Source organism: Pelobates fuscus, chromosome 2, assembly GCF_036172605.1.
Source record: "Pelobates fuscus isolate aPelFus1 chromosome 2, aPelFus1.pri, whole genome shotgun sequence".
Lineage (NCBI taxonomy): Eukaryota > Metazoa > Chordata > Amphibia > Anura > Pelobatidae > Pelobates > Pelobates fuscus.
The window spans coordinates 36,433,413-36,454,701 of NC_086318.1; the positions used below are offsets into that span (position 1 = coordinate 36,433,413).

Below are 21,289 nucleotides of genomic sequence, written 5' to 3' on the forward strand. Positions count from 1 at the left end.
CACATAGATTGCCACACACACACACACACACACACTGAAACACATGCAGATACACAGACATAAAAACTGACACTCACACTAACACACATGCAGATACACACTGACACAGATACACACACTAACACATACAGACACACAGACACACAACCTGACACACATACATAGACATATATACAAACACTGACACATATGGATACTCAGACACACTGATGCATATACTGACACACATGCATACACAGATAAAAACACTGACTATATACAGATGCACACACAGATATACACACGCAGGTACACACACTGACAACATACAAATACATACAATGATAACATACAGATACACACACTGACACACATACAGACACGCGGATACGCAACCTGACACACATGCAGATACACACAGACCACATAGAGAAACAGATATACTAAATACAGATACACCGATATACATACTGACAACAGAGATACACACTGACAGACATACTGATACACACACACAGACACCCTGACACACATGTACAGTTTACATTTTTACACACTGACAGACATAATGACACACTGACATACTGACAGACAAACTGACATGCACACTGACGGACAAACTGACACGCACAGACAGACATACTGACACGCAAAGACAGACATATTGACACACAGACATACTGACACAGACAGACATACTGACACACAGAGACATACTGACACACACAAAGGCCCTGACAGACATACTGACACATGCACAGACATACTGACACACGCACAGACACATACTGACACACAAAGAGACATACTGACACACACACACACACAGACACCCTGACAGACATACTGACACACACATACATACTAAGACTCACATACTGACACACACAGACACCCTGAAAGACATACTAAGACACACACAGATATACTAAGACACACACACACACACACACATAAATGGTGACACACACAGACACCCTGACAAACATACTCACACACATACACACATACTAAGACACACAGACATACTGACACACAGACACCCTGACAGACATACTGACACACACAGAAATGGTGACACACACACACACAGACACCCTGACAGACATACTCACACACATACACACATAGTAAGACACACACACACATGCAAAGTTTACATTTATAAAGGCAGCCTCCAGCCTACCTTATGGGTTGCCTAGGGTCCAGTGGCAGGCTGAGGTTGTTGGGAGTGTGAGGCTCCTGCACTCCAGCTCCCTCCTGACGGCCTCCTCCTCCTCCATCCTGCGCGGCTTCACTCTATCTGGGAGGAAGTGACTCATGGCAGTCACTTCATACCAGCCTGCTGCGTTAAAACAAGGGGGCCCGGTTGCGCTGTTAAAGGGCCACAGCGCACAACCGGGCCCTCTTAGTGTGTGGGCTCCCGGTGCAACCACAGCTCTGGCGGGCCCAGGGGGCAAATAAAAAAAAATGTGGGCGGACAGCGGGGCCCACGGAGTAGCTGCTTTGGGCCCCCCAGGAGTGAGTGGGCCCGGGGCAGCTGCCCCGTTTGCCCCGCTTTAAAGACGGCCGTGAAGATAATGCACCTTGGACATAAAAACCCAAGGGCAGAGTGAAGGATATTTAATAGAGTCTTAACCTCAACTTCTGAGGAAAGGGATTTAGGAGTAATTATTTCAGATGACTTAAAGGTAGGAAGACAATGTAATAGAGCAGCTGGAAATGCTATCAGAATGCTTGGTTGTATAGGGAGAGGTATTAGCAGTAGAAAGAGGGAAGTACTCATGCCATTGTACAGAACACTGGTGAGACCTCACTTGGAGTACTGTACACAGTACTGGAGACCCTATCTTCAGAAGGATATTGATACCTTAGAGAGAGTTCAGAGAAGGGCTACTAAGCTGGTTCATGGATTGCAGCATAAAACTTACAAGGAAAGGTTAAATGATCTTAACATCTATAGCTTGAAGGAAAGACGAGACAAGGGGGATATGATAGAAACATTTAAATACATAAAGGGAATCAACACAGTAACGAAGGAGACTATATTTAAAAGAAGAAAAACTACCACAACAAAAGGACAGAATCTTAAATTAGAGGGGCAAATGTTTAAAAATAATATCAGGAAGTATTGCTGTACTGAGAGGGTGGTGGATGCATGGAATAGCCTTCCAGCTGAAGTGGTAGAGGTTAACACAGCGAGGGAGTTTAAGCATGTGTGGGATAGGCATAAGGCTTTCCTAACTATAAGATAAGGCCAGGGACTAATGAAAGTATTTAGAAAATGATTTGACAGACTAGATGGGCTGAATGGTTCTTATCTGCCATCACAGTCTATGTTTCTATGTTTATATGAATCTTTCAAATTATATTCTACAAAATAATAACAGAAAAAACATAGTGCTGACTATCTGGTAAAATTACAAAATTACATTTGAAATTTTATCAAACTTGTTATGGGTAGTTTTCTGGCATGCCCACCACTACTAAAGTAAGAGTTTTTAATCTTTAATTCTAATAAAGTCACTATGATATTATTCAATTGAAGGTTCCTGCCCCTCCTTTTATCTCCTACTTATATAGAGGATTTATACACCCTCATGGGCGTCTGCGTGTGGGGGGGGGGGGGGGTTAGATTTTTCAGCTTGTGCCGGTATTTCTATTTTTTTAGATTGATAATACACTGCAATACCGGCGCCGGCCAGCAGGTACTGTGTATGGAGAGAGGCAGGGAAACTACATCTTATCCCTGCTTCTCTTTCTTGACTGAATCTGCAGGGGAGCAGCACAGAGAGCAGGTAGCAACTCCGAGACTGCAGAGACAGCCTACAGTTTAGGTAAGTGAGGGATGGGGGGGGGCAGTCTACAGATCAGTTAAGGGAGGGATGGGGGGGGGAGACAGCCTATATATCAGGTAAGTGAGGGATGGGGGGAATAGACAGCCTATATATCAGGTAAGTGAGGGATGGGGGGGTGCAGCCTACAGATCAGGTAATTGATAGATGGGGGGCAGCCTACAGATCAAGTAAGTTAGAGATGGGGATATATACCTGCAGATCAGGTAAGTGAGGGATGGGCCGAGGGGGGACAGCCTACAGATCAGGTAAACAAGGGATGGGGGGACAGCCTATAGATCAGGTAAGTGAGGGATGGGGTGGCAGTCTATAGATCAGGTAAGTGAGGGATGGGGGGCAGCCGATAGATCAGGTAAGTGAGGGATGGGGGGCAGCCGATAGATCAGGTAAGTGAGGCACGGGGGAGAGAGACAGGCTATAGATCAGGTGAGTGAGGGATGGGGGAAACAGCCTACGGGAAGGGTCAGCAAGGAGCAAGAAGGTAAAGTAAGAGAAGGAGCAGAAAGGAGAAGGAACAGAAATAAGCAGGAAGGGACATCAAGGAGCAGAGCGGGGGAGCAAGAAGCAGGAAGGGGCAGCTTTAAAATGTAAAGAAAGTAAAGCAGCACAAAGGTAAAGTAGAAGGAGCAGAAAGGGTCAGCAATGAGCTGGAAAGGGTAGCAAGGAACAGGAGGAGCACAAAAGTAAAGTAGGAGAAGGAGCAGAAAGGAGAAGGAACATAAATGAGCAGGAACAGAAATGAGCAGGAAGGGACATCAAGAAGCAGAAAGGGTCAGCAATGAGCTGGAAGGGGCAGAAGGAGCATAAACATAAAATAGGAGAAGGATCAGAAATTAGCAGGAAGGATCAGCAAGGAGCAGGAAGGATCAGCAAGGAGCAGGAAGAGGCACCAAGGAGCAGGAAGGGGCAGCAAGGAGCAGAAAAGGTCTGCAATGAGAAGGAAGGATCTGCAATGAAAAGGAAGGATCTGCAATGTGAAGGAACGGTCTGCAAGGAGCAGAAAGGGACAGAAGGAGCACAAAGGTAAAGGGGCAGAAAGAATCAGAAGGAGCACAAAGGAAAAGTAGGAGAAGGAACAGAAAGGGACAGCAAGGAGCGCAAATGTAAAGTAGGAGAAGCTGCAGAATAATAGAAATGAGCAGAAAGGGTCAGCAAGAAGCAGAAAGAGTTTGCAAGGGGAAAAGACAGAAGGAGCACAAAGGTAAAGTAGGAGAAGTAGCAGAAAGAAACAGGAAGGGACAGCAAGAAGCAGAAAGGGGCAGCAAGGAGCTGGATGGGGCAGAAGGAGCACAACGCTAAAGGAGAAGAAGGTGCAGAATGGGGCACCGAGGAAGAAGGAAGGCACATCAAGGAGCAGAAAGGGTCAGCAATGAGCTGAAAGAGGCAGAAGGAGCACACAGTTTAAGTAGGATAAGGAGCAGAAATGAGCAGGAAGGGTCAGCAAGAAGCAGGAATGAGCAGCAAAAAGGAGGAAGGGTCTGCAAGGAGAAGGACGGGGCAGAAAGGGTGGCAAGGAGCTGGAAGGGGCAGAAGGAGTGCAAAGGTAAAGTAGGAGAAAGAGCAGAAAGGAACAGGAAGGGACAGCAAGGAGCAGAAAGGGCAGAAAGAGGCAGCAAGGAGCACAAAGGTAAAGTTGGAGAATGAGCAGAAAGGGTCTGAAAGGAGCAAAAAGGAATCAGAAAGAGAAAGGAGCAGAAGGATGCAAAAGAAGCAGAAAGGCAAAGGAGCAGAAGAAGCCAAGGAGGAGAGAAGACAGTATCAAAAGAAAAAGAAGACTGTCAAATTAAGGAAAAGAAAAGGAGATTGGAGCAGGAAGGACCTCCACTTTATTCTGGACACCACATTATAAGGATTTGGTACCTCGGTCTGGCAGGAAAACTTTGGACCTTCTCATCTACCCAGGTAAAAAACAAATATAAGTGCTAATGTGTTCACTTTTATTTTGTCAGGAAGCACAGAGTGCTGCTGGGTAGGGGTGTTGCTGATTGGCTAGCGCGGTCAGCTGGCACTCTAAGCCAATCAGTAGCTCCCCATTCATAAAAAAGTAAAACATTTTTATGAACCGGGAACTAGCGATTTGCTTAGAGCGTCAACTGACCACTCTAGTCAATCAGCGGTACCCATGCCTGACGTCAATCTGCACTTCCTGACACTCAGTTTCAGAAGCCGAATAACACTGAGCGACCTTGAGATCTGGAGGTGGAGGAAGCCTTTAGGGTTAAACCATTTGAGAGCAGTTTAACCCCTTAAAAGGAAAGAGAGCACCCAGGGGCTTCCTGGCATCAAAGCAATTTCAATTAGATGAAGTTGTTATGGTGACCAGAATGTTCCTTTAATTTGCTTAAGTGTCAGGAATACATGTATATCTGACAGCATAGTTGTGAAAATGCTATTACCCCTGGATTTATGCGATAATGACTATGCCCCTTCCCTTTCATGACACTGTCAAAAAGGTATCAAGCATGGATGTCATTACAATTATGTCCCCCCTTGCAAAAATTCCTGCGGCCGCCCATGTACACACTCCGTCATACCCATTCTCTGGAAACACCTATTTGAATACCACGCTGTAGGAAATATCCCTCTCCAGTGAAGCACTTCAAACCCAGAGTCAGGGGTGATGGGGCTCTGGTACATGTGAGTTTTCTCCCAGATACCCCTAAAAATTGCAGATTAAACATGCATACTGTATATTTTATGAAAAAAATGGGGTATGCAACTCCATCAGGGCATAGTGGTAAGCACATGAAGGACATGAATGTATATATGAGGTGTTTCTATGTTGCAGTCAGTTCAGCTTTCCATATTTTTGATAATTGTTTAAAATGGAAAACATGTCAAACAAAATGATAAGTATTGTTATGGATATGTAACTTTTAAATAATGTTTACGTGCCTCCAACATACAGTGATGGCTGGAGAAGTTTTAAGATGGTGGGTGCCAGACTCCTTCTCCATAAATTGTACTCCTCTTTATGCAGTGATACAATACAGAGAGCTGAGCATATATAATGACACAATACAGAGAGCTAGACACAAATAATGGCATTAATAAAATACATAGAGTTTAGTAGAATGCAAAGATAACAAACCACAAACAGAACTGAGCTGATCACAACACAAAAATACCCATACAATAGACAGACGCGGGTAGACTACAGAAATACTCAAACAGGTAGAGCTAAGTAAAATGCAGAGAAATAACACGTAGAACTGGGCACAATGAGGATACTCATATATATCCCACTATAGCTCTTTCTCTCTCTTTTCTCTCTCTCTGTCTAGCTTCCTCTCAATCTCATTTTCAGTATACTCATGCTATGATTCTTTAACCCCTTAAGGACACATGACATGTGTGACATGTCATGATTCCTTTTTATCGCAGAAGTTTGGTCCTTAAGGGGTTAAAGGACCACTATAGGCACCCAGACCACTTCAGCTCAATTAAGTGGTCTGGGTGCCAGGTCTCTCTAGTTTTAACCCGGCAGCTGAAAACAGTTTCTCTGTGGTGTATCCTGGTTTTGTGCTGCCCTAGGCATGACAAAACTCAGGCGCGCCTCCCCCCCCCACCGTCCCCCCTTCCCTGACTTCTAAATACACACACACACATTCACTGACAGACACAGACACACATACATTCACTAACAGACAAACACACACTAAGAGACATACACACACACTAACAGACAGACACACACACACACACACAATAACAGACACACACACAAAATAACAGACACACACACAATAACAGACAGTTAGGCTCCCGGCATCACTCTGAGGCGCGCAAGGGAGCTGAGCAGAGAGCTCACTAATCAGTGCTTCCTCGCCAGCGCTGCCCACACGCCCGGCTTGTTAGTTAGCCACTAGGCTAACAAGACATTTGCCTGGGCATTTGGGGGCGGCTTTTTTTGCCGCCCTCTGGAAAGTGCCGCCCAAGGCCTTGTTTGCCTCTCGGCTAATACGTCCCTGGGATACACCCCAGGCCTTGCAAACCCCTATTTGTGGGACTTATATATTAGTCATTGTACAAGCACCATTCCCTGCAAAGGACAGAGCTTATAACAATGATTGAAAGGGAATTAAGATGAAGGCACACAGTTAAAGGGTAAAGAGGTGTGGATTTCTACATTTAAATATTTTCATTCACATATAACAAAAACTTGTTCGTTAAATAAAGGTATAGGTAATCATAATATTAAAAAAAGTCTGGAAAATTACAATGTTGTAGCCTAAAATGTGAAATTCATGTTGAATTCCCAACACTCTTTAATGAATATCCAAATAAAGTTTATTAACAAAAAAATAAAATAGATTGAATTCAAAACCAAATGATCAAACTCAAATTGAAATAACTTATTTGGCAGTTTTAGCCCAAAATTAGCAATTTTGGTGTTTAGTGAATAAACCCATCTGATTTTATAATTGTGGTTACCATTACCTTGAATTTCTGTGTGTTTAACCATAAGAAGAAGACCCCAGCGAATGGTTGTAGTAGTTGTCTCCATTCCTGCAGAGAATAAGTTTCTTACGAGACTGATCAAGTTTAGATCATCAAAAAATGTTTGGGGATTCATTTCCTCCTAGAAAAGAAAGGAACACATATTTGACAGTGCAGCATTATAAAAAGTAATAATCTTTTATTTTTCGTTGACTATCGTTTGTAAAATAACATTACGAAGATGGCATATTACTGTTCATACAATTAATTTTACCAGGACTTATCAGGATTATTCACTAAAATGAGAATTCAAGATGATAGCCCTGCATAACTAACTGGGTTATTTAAAACTGTGAGAATTCAAAGTGAATTTCAAATCTAAGACCAGAGTAGCTCTGGCCCTATTCTGGCTGCTTGGCTGACATCATCAGAAGTGGTGTTCTGAGACAATCACAATGCGGTTACATAGGAAAGTAGTTATGTTGCGAACATAAAATTTCCGGTTCGCGAACGGCAAATGCGAACTTCCGCAAATGTTCGCGAACCGGGCGAACCGCCATAGATTTCAATGGGCAGGCGAATTTTAAAACCCACAGGGAAAAACCCCTTTCTGGCCACAATAGTGATGGAATTGTTGTTTAAAGGGGACTAACACCTGGACTGTGGCATGCCGGAGGGGGATCCATGGCAAAACTCCCATGGAAAATTACATAGTTGATGCAGAGTCTGGTTTTAATCCATAAAGGGCATAAATCACCTAACATTCCCAAATTGTTTGGAATAACGTGCTTTAAAACATCAGGTATGATGTTGTATCGATCAGGTAGTGTAAAGGTTACGCCCGCTTCACAGTGACAGACCGAACTCCCCGTTTAACGCACCGCAAACAACCGCAAACAGTCCATAAACATATACATAGGCAAGAAAAGGAAAATAAAAAGACAGAGCGTAAACCGGACCTTAGAATGGCCGGACTAATACGCTAGAGACAGAGAATGGTCAAAGGGAAAGCCGAGGTCAAGGAAGCCAGAAAATACACAATACCGTTTACACAAGTCAAGTCAGGGAAACCAGAATTCAGAATAACCAGGGAAAAGCCAAGACCAGGATACCAGGAAATCAGATTCACAATGATAAAGCACTCTCAGGAAACAAGGAACAGGAAACCACGACAGGGCAAGGTACTGGGGTGAGCTAGGGATTTAAATATCACGCGGTGGGCCGGCAGCCGCGACACCCTGTTACGTCCCCCTCATCAGGCCTTTTTTAGTCGAATGTATCGCCCACTGTCAGTCCCTTCGGGATCCATCCCTCATTCATCTTAATAAAGGTGAGGTAATCTAGACTTTTTTGACCTAGGCGACTTCTCTTCTCTGTGACAATACCTCCTGCTGCACTGAAGGTCCTTTCTGACAGGACACTTGAAGCGGGGCAGGCCAGAAGTTCTATCGCAAATTGGGATAGCTCAGGCCACAGGTCAAGCCTGCACACCCAGCAGTCAAGGGGTTCATCGCTCCTCAGAGTGTCGATATCTGCAGTTAAGGAGAGGTAGTCTGCTACCTGTCGGTCGAGTCGTTCTCTGAGGGTGGACCCCGAAGGGCTGTGGCGATGCGTAGGACTTAAAAAGCTCCGCATGTCCTCCATCAACAACACGTCTGTAAAGCGTCCTGTCCTTGCCGGCGTGGTCGTGGGAGGAGGAGGAGGATTACTTTCACCTCTTCCCCTGTTAGATTCCCGTTGTGCTGTGACATCACTCTTATACGCTGTGTAAAGCATACTTTTTAATTTATTTTGGAACTGCTGCATCCTTTCCGACTTGCGGTAATTTGGTAACATTTCAGGCACTTTCTGCTTATACCAGGGGTCTAGTAGCGTTGACACCCAGTACAGGTCGTTCTCCTTCACCTTTTTTATACGAGGGTCCCTCAACAGGCACAACAGCATGAAAGACCCCATTTGCACAAGGTTGGATGCCGAGCTACTCATGTCCTGTTCCTCGTCCTCAGTGATCTCACTGAAGGTATGTTCTTCCCCCCCAGCCACGTACAACACCACGGGTACCAGATAGGTGACAACGAGCACCCTGGGATGCCTGTTGTGGTTGGTCTTCCTCCTCATCCTCAAAGCCACATTCCTCCTCTGACTCCTCTTCCTCACAATCCTCTTCCAGCGTTGCCGCAGGTCCACCAAGCGATGCTGATAAGGCTGTTTCTGGTGGTGATGGTGACCACAACTCTTCCTCTTCACGCTAATCTACGGCCTGATCCAGCACTTTTCGCAGGGCACGCTCCAGGAAGAAAACAAATGGTATGATGTCGCTGATGGTGCCTTCGGTGCGACTGACTAGGTTTGTCACCTCCTCAAAGGACGCATGAGCCTACAGGCATTGTGCATGAGCGTCCAGTAATGTGACAAAAAAATTCCCAGCTCCGCAGAGGCTGTCCTAGCACCCCGGTCATACAAATTCTCGTTAATGGCTTTTTCTTGTTGGAGCAGGCGGTCAAACATTAGGAGAGTTGAATTCCATCGTGTCGGGCTTTTGCAAATCAAGCGCCTCACTGGCATGTTGTTTCGCCGCTGGATATCTGAAAAGTGCGCCATGGCCGTGTAGGAACGCCTGAAATGGCCACACACCTTCCTGGCCTGCTTACAGGACGTCCTGTAAGCCTGGGTACTTACGCACAAATCCACCTGTGCGTTCAGGGCGGACAGGAGTGCTGGTCCGGTGTGACTCTCTGCTTTCAGGCAAGTCAACCCCAAGACGGCGTGACACTGCCGTATAATAGTACCTGGGGAGCTGGGGGGGTGCCGTTGATGTGGAGCAAGACGCAGCAGCAGAAGAGGACTCAGGGAAAGGAGGTTATGGAAGAGGATGGAGTAGGAGGAGTAGAGTGTCACCAACTCCTCTGCAGAGCCACGCATTCCATGCTTGGCAGCTGTCAGCAGGTTTACCCAATGCTCAGTGTAGGTGATATACCTGCCCTGACAATGCTTTGCAGACCAGGTATCAGTGGTCAGATGGACCTTTGCCCCAATACTGTGTGCCAGACATGCCATTACTTCCTTTTGCACAATCGAGTACAGGTTGGGGATTGCCTTTTGTGCAAATAAATTTCGTCCGGGTACCTTCCACTGCGGTGTCCCAATAGCTACAGATTTTTTGAATGCCTCAGACTCCACCAGCTTGTATGGTAAAAGCTGGCAGGCTAAGAGTTCAGTCAAGCCAGCTGTCAGACGCCGGGCAAGGGGGTGACTTTGTGACTTTGGCTTCTTACGCTCAAACATGTCCTTGACAGACACCTGATTGCGGGCAGATGAGCAGGAACTGCTCAAGGCGAGAGACTGAGTGGCGGATGGTTGAGAGGGGGCAAGGAGGACAGCAGTGGTTGACGTGGCTGAAGATGCTGGACCAGGAGGAGGATGGCAGCTTTGAGTTTGTGTGCTGCTTGTACTCATGTGTTGATCCCATAGGCGTTTGTGATGTGCGATCATGTGCCTACGCAAAGCAGTTGTACCTAGGTGGGTGTTGGACTTTCCACGACTCAGTTTCTTTTGGCACAGGTTGCAAATGGCATCGCTGTTGTCAGAGGCAGACACACAAAAAAATGCCACACTGCTGAGCTCTGTAATGATGGCATTCTGGTGGTGGCAACAGCATGCGTTGATTAGCGTGCTGTCTGGCTGATCCCGGGTGCCGATGCATGCTGTCTGACTGTGCCACTAGCTCCTTGCAACGACCTCCCCCTGCTTCCAACTCGTCTCCCCCTCCTCCTCTCTGTCTCCCCATCTGAACTTTCCCCCTGTTCTTCTTCTGTTCTAGCGGGCACCCACGTGACATCCACAGACGCATCGTCATCATCAACCGCTTCACTTGTATCTGACAACATCATCATCACACCATACGTCCATGTGTGTAATGCTGCCTGACTGAGACATATCCCTGTTATCTACATCCTCTGGCAATAATGCTTGCGCATCACTCATTTCTACCAACTGATGTGTAAATAACTCCTCTGATATACCAAGTGAAGCGGCTGTGGTGCTAGTGTTGGTGGTGGCGGCAGGCGGGCGAGTGGTAACTTGAGAGCTGCCCGGAGCTATGCTGGAGGAGGATGGTGCGACAAGGTTCCGAGCGGAAGCTGTAGAAGATTGGGTGTCCTGTGTTAGCCAGTCAACTATGTCCTCAGAACTTTTCAAGTTCAGGGTACGTGGCCTCTGAACAATGGGCATTATTCTAGGGCCAAAGGGAATCACAGCACCACGAACACGACGGCCCCTGCGGAGTGGCCTGCCTCTGCCTGTCATTTTTTTTTCGATTAGTGGTACTATGCGTGCAAGCTACTGTGACAACAGATATGAGTGGCACTGTGCAGTGGCAGAAGTTGGCAGAGCAGATGATGTAGGCCTGACACACACGCTTGCAGACAACTAACTGCTATTCAATCTATTACAGTCAATTTTTTTTTTTATTTTTTTTATTGTACACTACTGTTAAACCAGATATGAGTTGCACTGGTGTGACACTGTGCCCTGGCAGGCCCTGAAACGCACACGTGTGAAGGAAACTGACTGCTATTATATTACAGTCCAAAAAGTTTTTTTTGTTAAATGCAAGTTATTGTGACACCAGACATGAGTGGTGGCACTGTGCAGGCCCTGAAACGCACACTCGTGAAGGAAACTGAATGCTATTATATTACAGTCACAAAAGTTTTTGTTTTTTTTTCAATGCAAGCTATTGTGACACCAGATATGAGTGGTGGCACTGGGCAAGTGGGCACAGTATACGCTGTGAGCCTGACACACAGGCTGGCAGGCAGGCAACTGCAATTACATTACACAGAAAAAAAATAGAAAGAGAGGAGGGGTTACACTCTTCCTGTGGGTGGGTGTAATATTTGTAAAGTACAGTGATTGGTTCTGTATATTCTGTTTCAGTCTTCCACAAGGTCCCATGTGGGAGTGTCTTGCTGGAAGACCATCATAAAAGGGCTGAGTTTGGCCATCAATAAACACATTCGTTTTACCCCTTCATGAAGTCTCGACTCATGTTTGGGGAATTGGGAGCTATAATCACTACTACACTCTTTTCAGCTTGGATTTCGGGAGACGCTACAAGGATCAGCGCTGCACGGATAGCAGGATCCTTTACACTGGTGGCAAGCAGCGGGATTTTCTCCCGAATGGATATACAGAACCGAATTAAGTAGTGAATAGCATCCTAGCGACACCGGTACCATGGATTTATAATTAGGGCAACGCTAGTATCCGTACAGTGCCCCTGGCTACAGCAGCATGGAATCAGCTAGTTCCTGGACAGCGTTCCATGAGGAGGAGCACCCGGATTACAGGGATGCAGCCCGGAAAGGCGAATGGCACGAGGCCATGGAGGACGTGCAGCGACAACGGAGCGAGAGTCTCCCCAGCGAGGAGCAGAGGTTGCGAATGGATTGTCGCTGCGAAAGCCTCTGCTGGGGGAGCAGCCCCTGAAGGAGTGGGTGTCGGAGCTCGAGACCCTGGTATGGCAGGAGACCTGGTTAGAGGCACATACCAGGCACTATGGTGGGACACAGTGCAGCAGGCTCCCTGGAGGAAGGAGTACCACAGACCCGAGGGTGAGGATTACAATGGCCCTGGTCTATTATGGGAGTCATTTGACGAAATGGATTTTGGGAGCACGGGAGAGTCCAGATTCTGGGATCTTATGGACTACAGGAGAGACCTACACAATTGGCCTCCCGAAAGGGGGGTGAGAGCAGATCTGACATTCCTCTTCAGAAGGGAATGGGAGCTGGAGCAGGACTACCAACATCTGTTCAGCTTGGTCCACTCACAGCCTAACCTGCAGCACTATCACTGGCAAGACCCAGCTGAGGTACACCCTGCCCCTCTACCAGCTGCAGAGGTAGGGGACTTCATAGACTGGTCCGGGGAGGACCCACAGTCGGCAGGTGGAGATGGGACCGAGGTCTCTCTACCAGCCCTACAGGGATGCTGGGAAACCTGCCCAGATCCCCAGTGGCAGTGTGTGGTTCAGGGAGAGGAGACAGTAGGTCTCCCTCCCCAGCGGCAGCCCATGTCACAGAGAGAGGAGACTGTCGGTCCCTCATCTCAGCAACAACAAGCATCACTGGGAGTGGAGAGGGTCGCTAACACTACCCAACACCAAGCAGCGTTACAGGGAGAGGGGACAGCCAGTCTCCCCCTCCAACATCCGGGCAGCTTACAGAGAGAGGAGACAGTTGGTCCCTCTCCCCACAGGCCGGTTGTGTCACTAAGAGAGGAGACTGTCGGTCCCTCATCGCAACAACAACCATCATCACTGGGAGTCAGGACAGTCGGTCGGACTCACCAGCGGCAGTGTATTGTAAAGGGAGAAGAGGCAACCGGTATCTCTCCCCAGCGGCAGCTTACCCTACAAAGGGGAGACAATCTCCTGGACGATGAAGGAGGGCCCATGGTCTCTACACCCAACCTACAAGGATGCTGGACGTCCTATCCAGATCCCCAACTACCCCCCCCAAGAATACCAGGAGGAGGAAGTAAGCGATGTCTCGCCTCCCCAGCCAAGTTGCGTCCAGACTACCCCAGCCGAAGCGCTGACATCGGGGCAGAGCGCAGCTGGCCTCTGCCCCCCGAGCCCCCACAGTGTCTTGCCCGGTAGCAATAGAGGGATCACCTGGCGCAGTAAAGGTGTGTTGTGGGTGGGCTACTCCTGTACTGATTTATTGTGGGTGGGCGTATCGACTAACTCAGGTACTGACCGACAGGTCAGATACCTGGTTAGTCTCCCCCCCAAAGGGGAGATGTGTGACAAAATGGCTTTTTTCACTGGGTTTGCATGTGACAAACTGCCCTGCCCCCCTGTCTCTTGGAGGAGCCGGATTGCTAGCCTCCTACCCTGGGATGCTGGCCCGTTAAGTCATGGGGTCTTAAGGCACTTGGGACAGAGCCCTCTGTCTCTGGATCACATTGTTCGCCTTACTTGCTTGGATTGTACAGTTCCCCTGTTACACTCGTATGTGGGTTCGTGCAGTTTAACTTCCATTACAGCTGGACTAAGGCTGTTCGTACCGACAAACAAACTGCCGAAGGGCCGACCAGCCGGTCTGCGGAGTGTGCTGCTTGTTAGCCACCCAGAAGCTGCGGTTAACCGCAGCTTAATTGTCAAATGCCTGGGTGGCCGGCGTTCGTTTGCCGAACACGTGGCGGCGGCCATTTTAAAATCGCCGAATACTCAGCGGTAGTTTGTCGTCGACGCTCTGGAACTCTTTTCGGGTACATTTGCACAGACAGCTGGTGAACTTAAACTTTACTCGACGTTATTGAGAACTGTGTTCGTGGGATCTGAGCGCTATTCGCCTATTATATACGCTCAGATCCAAGCTATCTGGGGGGGTGTGGAACACGGGGACTTCGTTCAGCGAAACATGAGATATTGATTTTAATACAGTTTTGTTAAAAGGTAAAAAGCACATGTTTCTCTCTGCCCGGAGATAATTAGGTTCTCTGCAACAACTTAAGTTAATTATCTTCAAGGTAGAGAGGAGGGGTAAGTTAATTATCTCCAGGATAGAGAGGAGGGGTTACACTCTTCCTGTGAGTGTGTGTAATATTTGTAAAGTACAGTGATTGGTTCTGTATATTCTGTTTCAGTCTTCCACAAGGTCCCATGTGGGAGTGTCCCTGCTGGAAGACCATCATAAAAGGGCTGAGTTTGGCCATCAATAAACACATTCGTTTTACCCCTTCATGAAGTCTCGACTCATGTTTGGGGAATTGGGAGCTATAATCACTACTTCACTCTTTTCAGCTTGGATTTCGGGAGACGCTACAAGGATCAGCGCTGCACGGATAGCAGGATCCTTTACAGATGCTGTCCAGGAGGTGGGAGGGTCTGGGAGGGAGGGTCTGCTGCTGATTGGCTGGAATGTGTCTGCTGACTGTGAGGTACAGGGTCAAAGTTTCCTCAATGATGACGAATAGGGGGCGGACCGAACATCGCATATGTTCGCCATCCGTGGCGAACGCGAACAAGCGATGTTCACCAGGAACTATTCGCCAGCGAACCACTCGCCAGCGAACCGTTCGGGACATCACTATAGGAAAGCATTGGATTGTCTGAGCTTGTCAAGAAGGCAGAACAGGGGCAAGGCCAGCAACTCCTCATAGAGATCCATTGCATAATTTTATCTCTATGAGGAACGTTCAGTGTCTCCATGCAGGAGGTACAGACACTGAATGACATGCTGCACACTGTGCGCCATTGACCCAGGAAGCCCCTCTAGTAGCAATCTGAGGAGTGGCCAGTAGAGTTATCACTAGGCTGTAATGTGAACAGTGCATTTGTTCTAAAAAAATGTTTTATCCTTTTTGAGCACGGATATTCAGTGGGATTAATTAAAACCATCAGCTTCACTCTTGACTATTCTCTCTTTCAATAATATTAATTCATGTGTTTCTTTTACTCAATAAATATCAAAAATTACTTTCCCATGTTTATCTTTTTTTACACATTGGCTTTTGTAAATGCCTTCTACTGTATCTGGAATTTCTCAGTCCAGCACTTTATTGTTTGTAAAATGCTATACACATTGTACGTTATCACACTGTTGCATTAAAGCCCTGTGTGAAATATTTCTTATTATCCCCCAGAGGAAGCCTTCACAGCTGAAACGTGGGGGTTTAATTTCTCCTGCTCTTGGTCAGTATGCCTTAATGTTCCCTGCGCGGCTTAGCAAAGGGCTGACAAATGTCTCGTCGACAATTTGTTGAGCCCTCTGTATGTATGTATGTATGAGATATATATATATATATATATATATATATATATATATTTATATACATACATATACATACACACACACACACACACACACACACATTTTATAACTACCCACCTACTTTTGTTCCCGGCCCTTTATATGCCTCCCCCAAGTATGAATCCTGGAGACGCCACTGCCAGATACACACACAAACACACAGCCAGATACACACATAAATAAATATAAATTTACATATTTTAGACACCCTCCTGTATTCTAACCTTTTGGACACAGAAGGGTGGCTTCCCTGATGTTCAGTGGGACCTGGATGGCCAAGGCTGACGTGAGTTTGAGGAACCAAGTTCCTACCTCAGTCCCTCTCGTCCTGTGTGTGTGCATCCGTGCCTCCTCCCGTCTGTGCCTCCTCCACCTCCCCATGTGGTGCTCTGTCACTTGGGAGGAAGGGATCCGGACAGGGGCCTGGTCTGGAGCAATCTTCAAGGGTCGGGGCCCCTGATTACATCAGGTGCTGCAGTCCACCGGGAAAGGTCCCAGTATCTCAGTGGAATGTCCAGTCCTGGTTGTGGGCAAGGGGCTCACAGGGCAGCTGATTTGAACCCCCAGGAGTAACTGGACCCAGTGCAGCTCCGCCATTTACCCCACGGTAAAGACAGCCCTTACTTCTTGCAATGGATGACTAAACCTAAACCTAATGCTACATTTTGTCCAAAAAGCACTCATTGATCCATTTGGCCATTTTTATTTTGCATTTACTTTGTGCCATACGGTTATCCCTTTGTTCATTCTATTCCATAAAACCTGAATTTTCAGTCTAAACAGCCACGACTTTTCAGAGTTTTACAAACAGTACTCCATTAAGGTCTGGAGCCACACACCACTGTGTGTGATTAGTATACCCTTTGAATGTGACACTTTACCCCACTCCCTCTAGCATGTAAGCTCATTGAGCAGGGCCCTCAACCCCTTTGTATCTGTGCATCAAATTTGTCTGGTCACAATTACATATTTGTTGGTTCACCCATTATAAAGCGCTACGGAATTTGATTGCGCTATATACTTATAATAATAATAGTAATAATAACTAGAAAAGCTACAATTTCTGGGGAAATTGTGTTACGTGTTTTTGCCTCCACCAGTAGTCTACAACTGGAGTGGGCGGAAAATAGGGTGGAGTGGCTTGAGTAACTGTTGTGTGGTTGGAGTGGCTGGAGTTACTGTGGAAAGATTGGACTGGGCAGAGTAACTTTATGAAGTGGGCAGAGTAACTGTGTGGAGTGCTTGGAGTAAAGTAACTATTTGGAGTGGCTCAAAATATATTTATTAAATGTGATAGTGCTCACTTTTGTGAATATATATGTGAGATAATAGTAAGTGGTCTTGCCATGCAAGAACACTTAATAATATATATGTGAGATAATAGTCTTGCCATGCAAGAACACTTAATCAAATGGGGGTAAAAATAAAGAGATTGGGGAAAAGGTGCTGATGGAGAGAACAGGAATTGAAAAAAGTTGGTAATAAAGAGAGAGGCAATCAATGGAAGATGGGGGTGGCAGAAAAAGCCTGACTAACTGGGAGACAGGAAAATGAGGTTGGTGGTTGGGAGGAATTTTGACGAAAGAGCTCTGCTGTTTAACACGTGACCTAGCCCTGAGGTAAAAATCCTATTTATAAATGAAAACCAAATATCAGGGATGTGAAGCAAGGCAGCATTGTATGAACATAGAGTGCTCCCTCTGTCATTTACTCCCGGTGTTAACAAATGCAGAGATTCTCAGGAAACATCAACAAATGCACAAAAAGTAATGATTCACAAAACACACACACAAAAAAAAAAATAACCGTCACTTCTTACAGGCAACAGGTGTTGGTTAATCTCACACAGTTATTATCTCTCCTCTAATAACATTTGGCTGCATTGGAGCTCATGTGATTGGTTTTCCCAATATGTAAATGTAGCAGTGAGTCAATGTTACACTTTGCACAGTTAGACACTGTTATTGTGGGAGCCCTCTCTCTCTCTCTCTCTCTCTCTCTCTCTCCTGGTTAGAGCACTGCTAAATGAGAGAGAGGGAGCACTCACACTGAGACCGCCACCCGGCCGGGGGAGGAAGGTGACCATTGTGAGGAAATAGGAAGCAGACAGTATGAAAAGTGTCCAGCCGGGAGCGAGCACTGGAAGATTGGGGAGAGCAGTCCAAGAGCGCACCGGGAGACTGTTGAGAGCGGACCAGGAGCGCGCATTGGGAGACTGGTGAGAGCAGGCTCACAGTTATAGGAGAAAGGAGGAGAGAGCAGGGGCACGCAAGCAGCTGTGGGTCCGATCTCTGCTGCTGCCGGTAAGTGCCCGGGTCACTGTGTATACATAGACTGGGAGTGGGGTACATGTTACATGTGGTGATTGGGGAGTGACATGTATGTGGGTCCAGCACGGGGGGTAGCTGTGGAAAGGTTGGACTGGGCAGAGTAACTTTATGGATTGGGCAGAGTAACTGTGTGGAGGGTTTGGAGTGAGTAAAGTAACTATTTGAAGTGGCTCTGCTGGCTGCTCACACACCTGAGTTCCTATGGCAACTCACTCTACAGCAAGCAGTGGCATCTCTAGGATTCATTTTTCGGGGGGGGGCGGCGCTCATGGTGGGCCAGGGACAAAATAAGGGGGACACATTTAACCCCGCCTCGCTGCAGTTTGACCCTGCCCATGCCGCCTGTTAAGCTCTGCCCCCGACACAATGTGTGTGTTTTTTTTTTTTTATAATCACTGCCATATAGTGCCATAGAAACATTCTCCCATTCAGCTGCACTATTTCAACCATGATATAATACACACAGCCCTGTATTATACAGAGAGCAGCACTATACAGGGAGCACTGACTGTCCCAGGATATTATACACACAGACCTGTATAATACAGAGAGCAGCAATTTTAATTTAAATTTTTGTTAGACTGCTGAGTACATACACACAGTACACTAAATACGAACACGGAGAGACTGTTGAATACACACACACACAGATTTCTGAATGCACACAGGCTGATTTATACACGTACACACACACAGACTGTTGAGTCCATACACACACACACAGAGACACACACAGACTGCTGAGTCCATACACACACACGCAGACTGCTAAATCCATACACACCACAGACTGCTGAGTCCATACACACAGACACACATACACACACACACACAGAGACTGCTGAGTCCATACATACACATGCAGACTGCTAAATCCATACATACACACAGACAGACTGCTGAGTCCACACACACACACACACACACACACACACAGACTGCTGAGTCCATACGCACACAGACTGCTGAGTCCATACACACACAGACTGCTGAGTCCATACACACACACACACAGGCTGCTGAGTCCATACACACACAGGCTGCTGAGTCCATACACACACACACACAGACTGCTGAATTCATACAGACACATGGACTGCTGAATCCATACAGACACACAGACACAGACTGCTGAGTTCATACACTCACAGACAGCTGAGTCCATACACTCACAGACAGCTGAGTCCATACACACAAAGATGGCTGAGTCCATACACACAAACACAGAGATACTGCTAAGTCCATATACACACACAGACACACAAACTGCTGAGTCTATACACACACACACACAGACTGCTGAGTCATTACACACACACAAACTGCTAAGTCCATACACACACAGACTGCTGAATCCATACACACACACAGCCTGCTGAGTCCATACACACACACAGCCTGCTGAGTCCATACACACACAGACACACAGAAACACAGACTGCCGAGTCCATACACACACACAGATACATAGACTGCTGAGTCCATACACACACACACACAGACTGCTGAGTCCATACACACACACACACAGACTGCTGAGTCCATATATACACACAGACACACAGACTGCTGAGTCTATACACATACATAGACACACAGACTGCTAAATACACACACACAGACAGACACACAGACTACTGATTCCATACACACACACACACACACACCCACAGACTGCTGAGTCCATACACACACACACAGACACACCGACTGCTGAGTCCACACACACAGATACACAGACTGCTGAGTCCACACACACAGACACACAGACTGCTGAATCCACACACACACACACACATACTGCTGAGTCCACACACACACAGCTGAGTCCATACACACACAGACTGCTGAGTCCATTCACACACACACACACACAGCTGAGTCCATATACACACACACACACACACACACACACACATAAATACAGACTGCTGAGTCCACACACACACACACACACACACACACAGACTGCTGAGTCCTCACACACACACTGCTAAGTCTATACACACACTGCTGAATCCATACACACACACACAGACACACATACTGCTGAGTCCATACACACAGACACAGACACACAGACTGCTGAGTCCATACACACACACAGAGATACACACAGACTGCCAAGCCCATACACACAGAGACTGCTGAGTCCATATACACACACAGACACACACACTGCTGAGTCCATACACACACATACTGCTGAGTCCATACACACACAGACACACACAGGCTGCTAAATCCATACACAGACACACACACACAGTTTACTGTGCACACACACACACACACACACACAGAGACTGCTGAGTCCACACACACACACAGACTGCTGAGTCCATACACACACACAGACTGCTGAGTCCACACACACTGCTGAGTCCATATATACACAGACACACACTGCTGAGTCCATACACACACACACACAGACTGCTGAGTCCATACACACACACAGACTGCTGAGCTCATACACACACAGACACACATACTGCTGAGTCCATACACACACAGATACATAGACTGCTGAGGCCATACACACTGAGACTGCTGAGTCCATACACACACACACACACACACACACAGACTGCCGAGTCCATACACACACATAGACGCACAGACTGCTGAGTCCATACACACACACAGACTGCTGAGTCCATACACACACACAGACTGCTGAGTCCATACACACACACAGACTGCTGAGTCCATACACACACACAGACTGCTGAGTCCATACACACACACACACACAGACTGCTGAGTCCATACACAAACACACACACAGACTGCTGAGTCCTTACACACATGCAGACTGCTGAGTCCATACACACGCAGACTGCTGAGTCCATACACACGC

The 21,289-nt window shown here is 46.9% G+C and overlaps 1 protein-coding gene across 1 annotated transcript in view; it reads right to left on the reverse strand.

The window, feature by feature from the left end:
• Positions 1-21,289, reverse strand: part of LOC134586132 (uncharacterized) — a 153,579-nt gene that overhangs the window by 18,898 nt on the left and 113,392 nt on the right. The window contains exon 15 of the mRNA XM_063441641.1: positions 7,275-7,416. Coding sequence (XP_063297711.1) covers positions 7,275-7,416 — 142 coding nt within the window. The remainder of the gene's footprint in view (positions 1-7,274; positions 7,417-21,289) is intronic.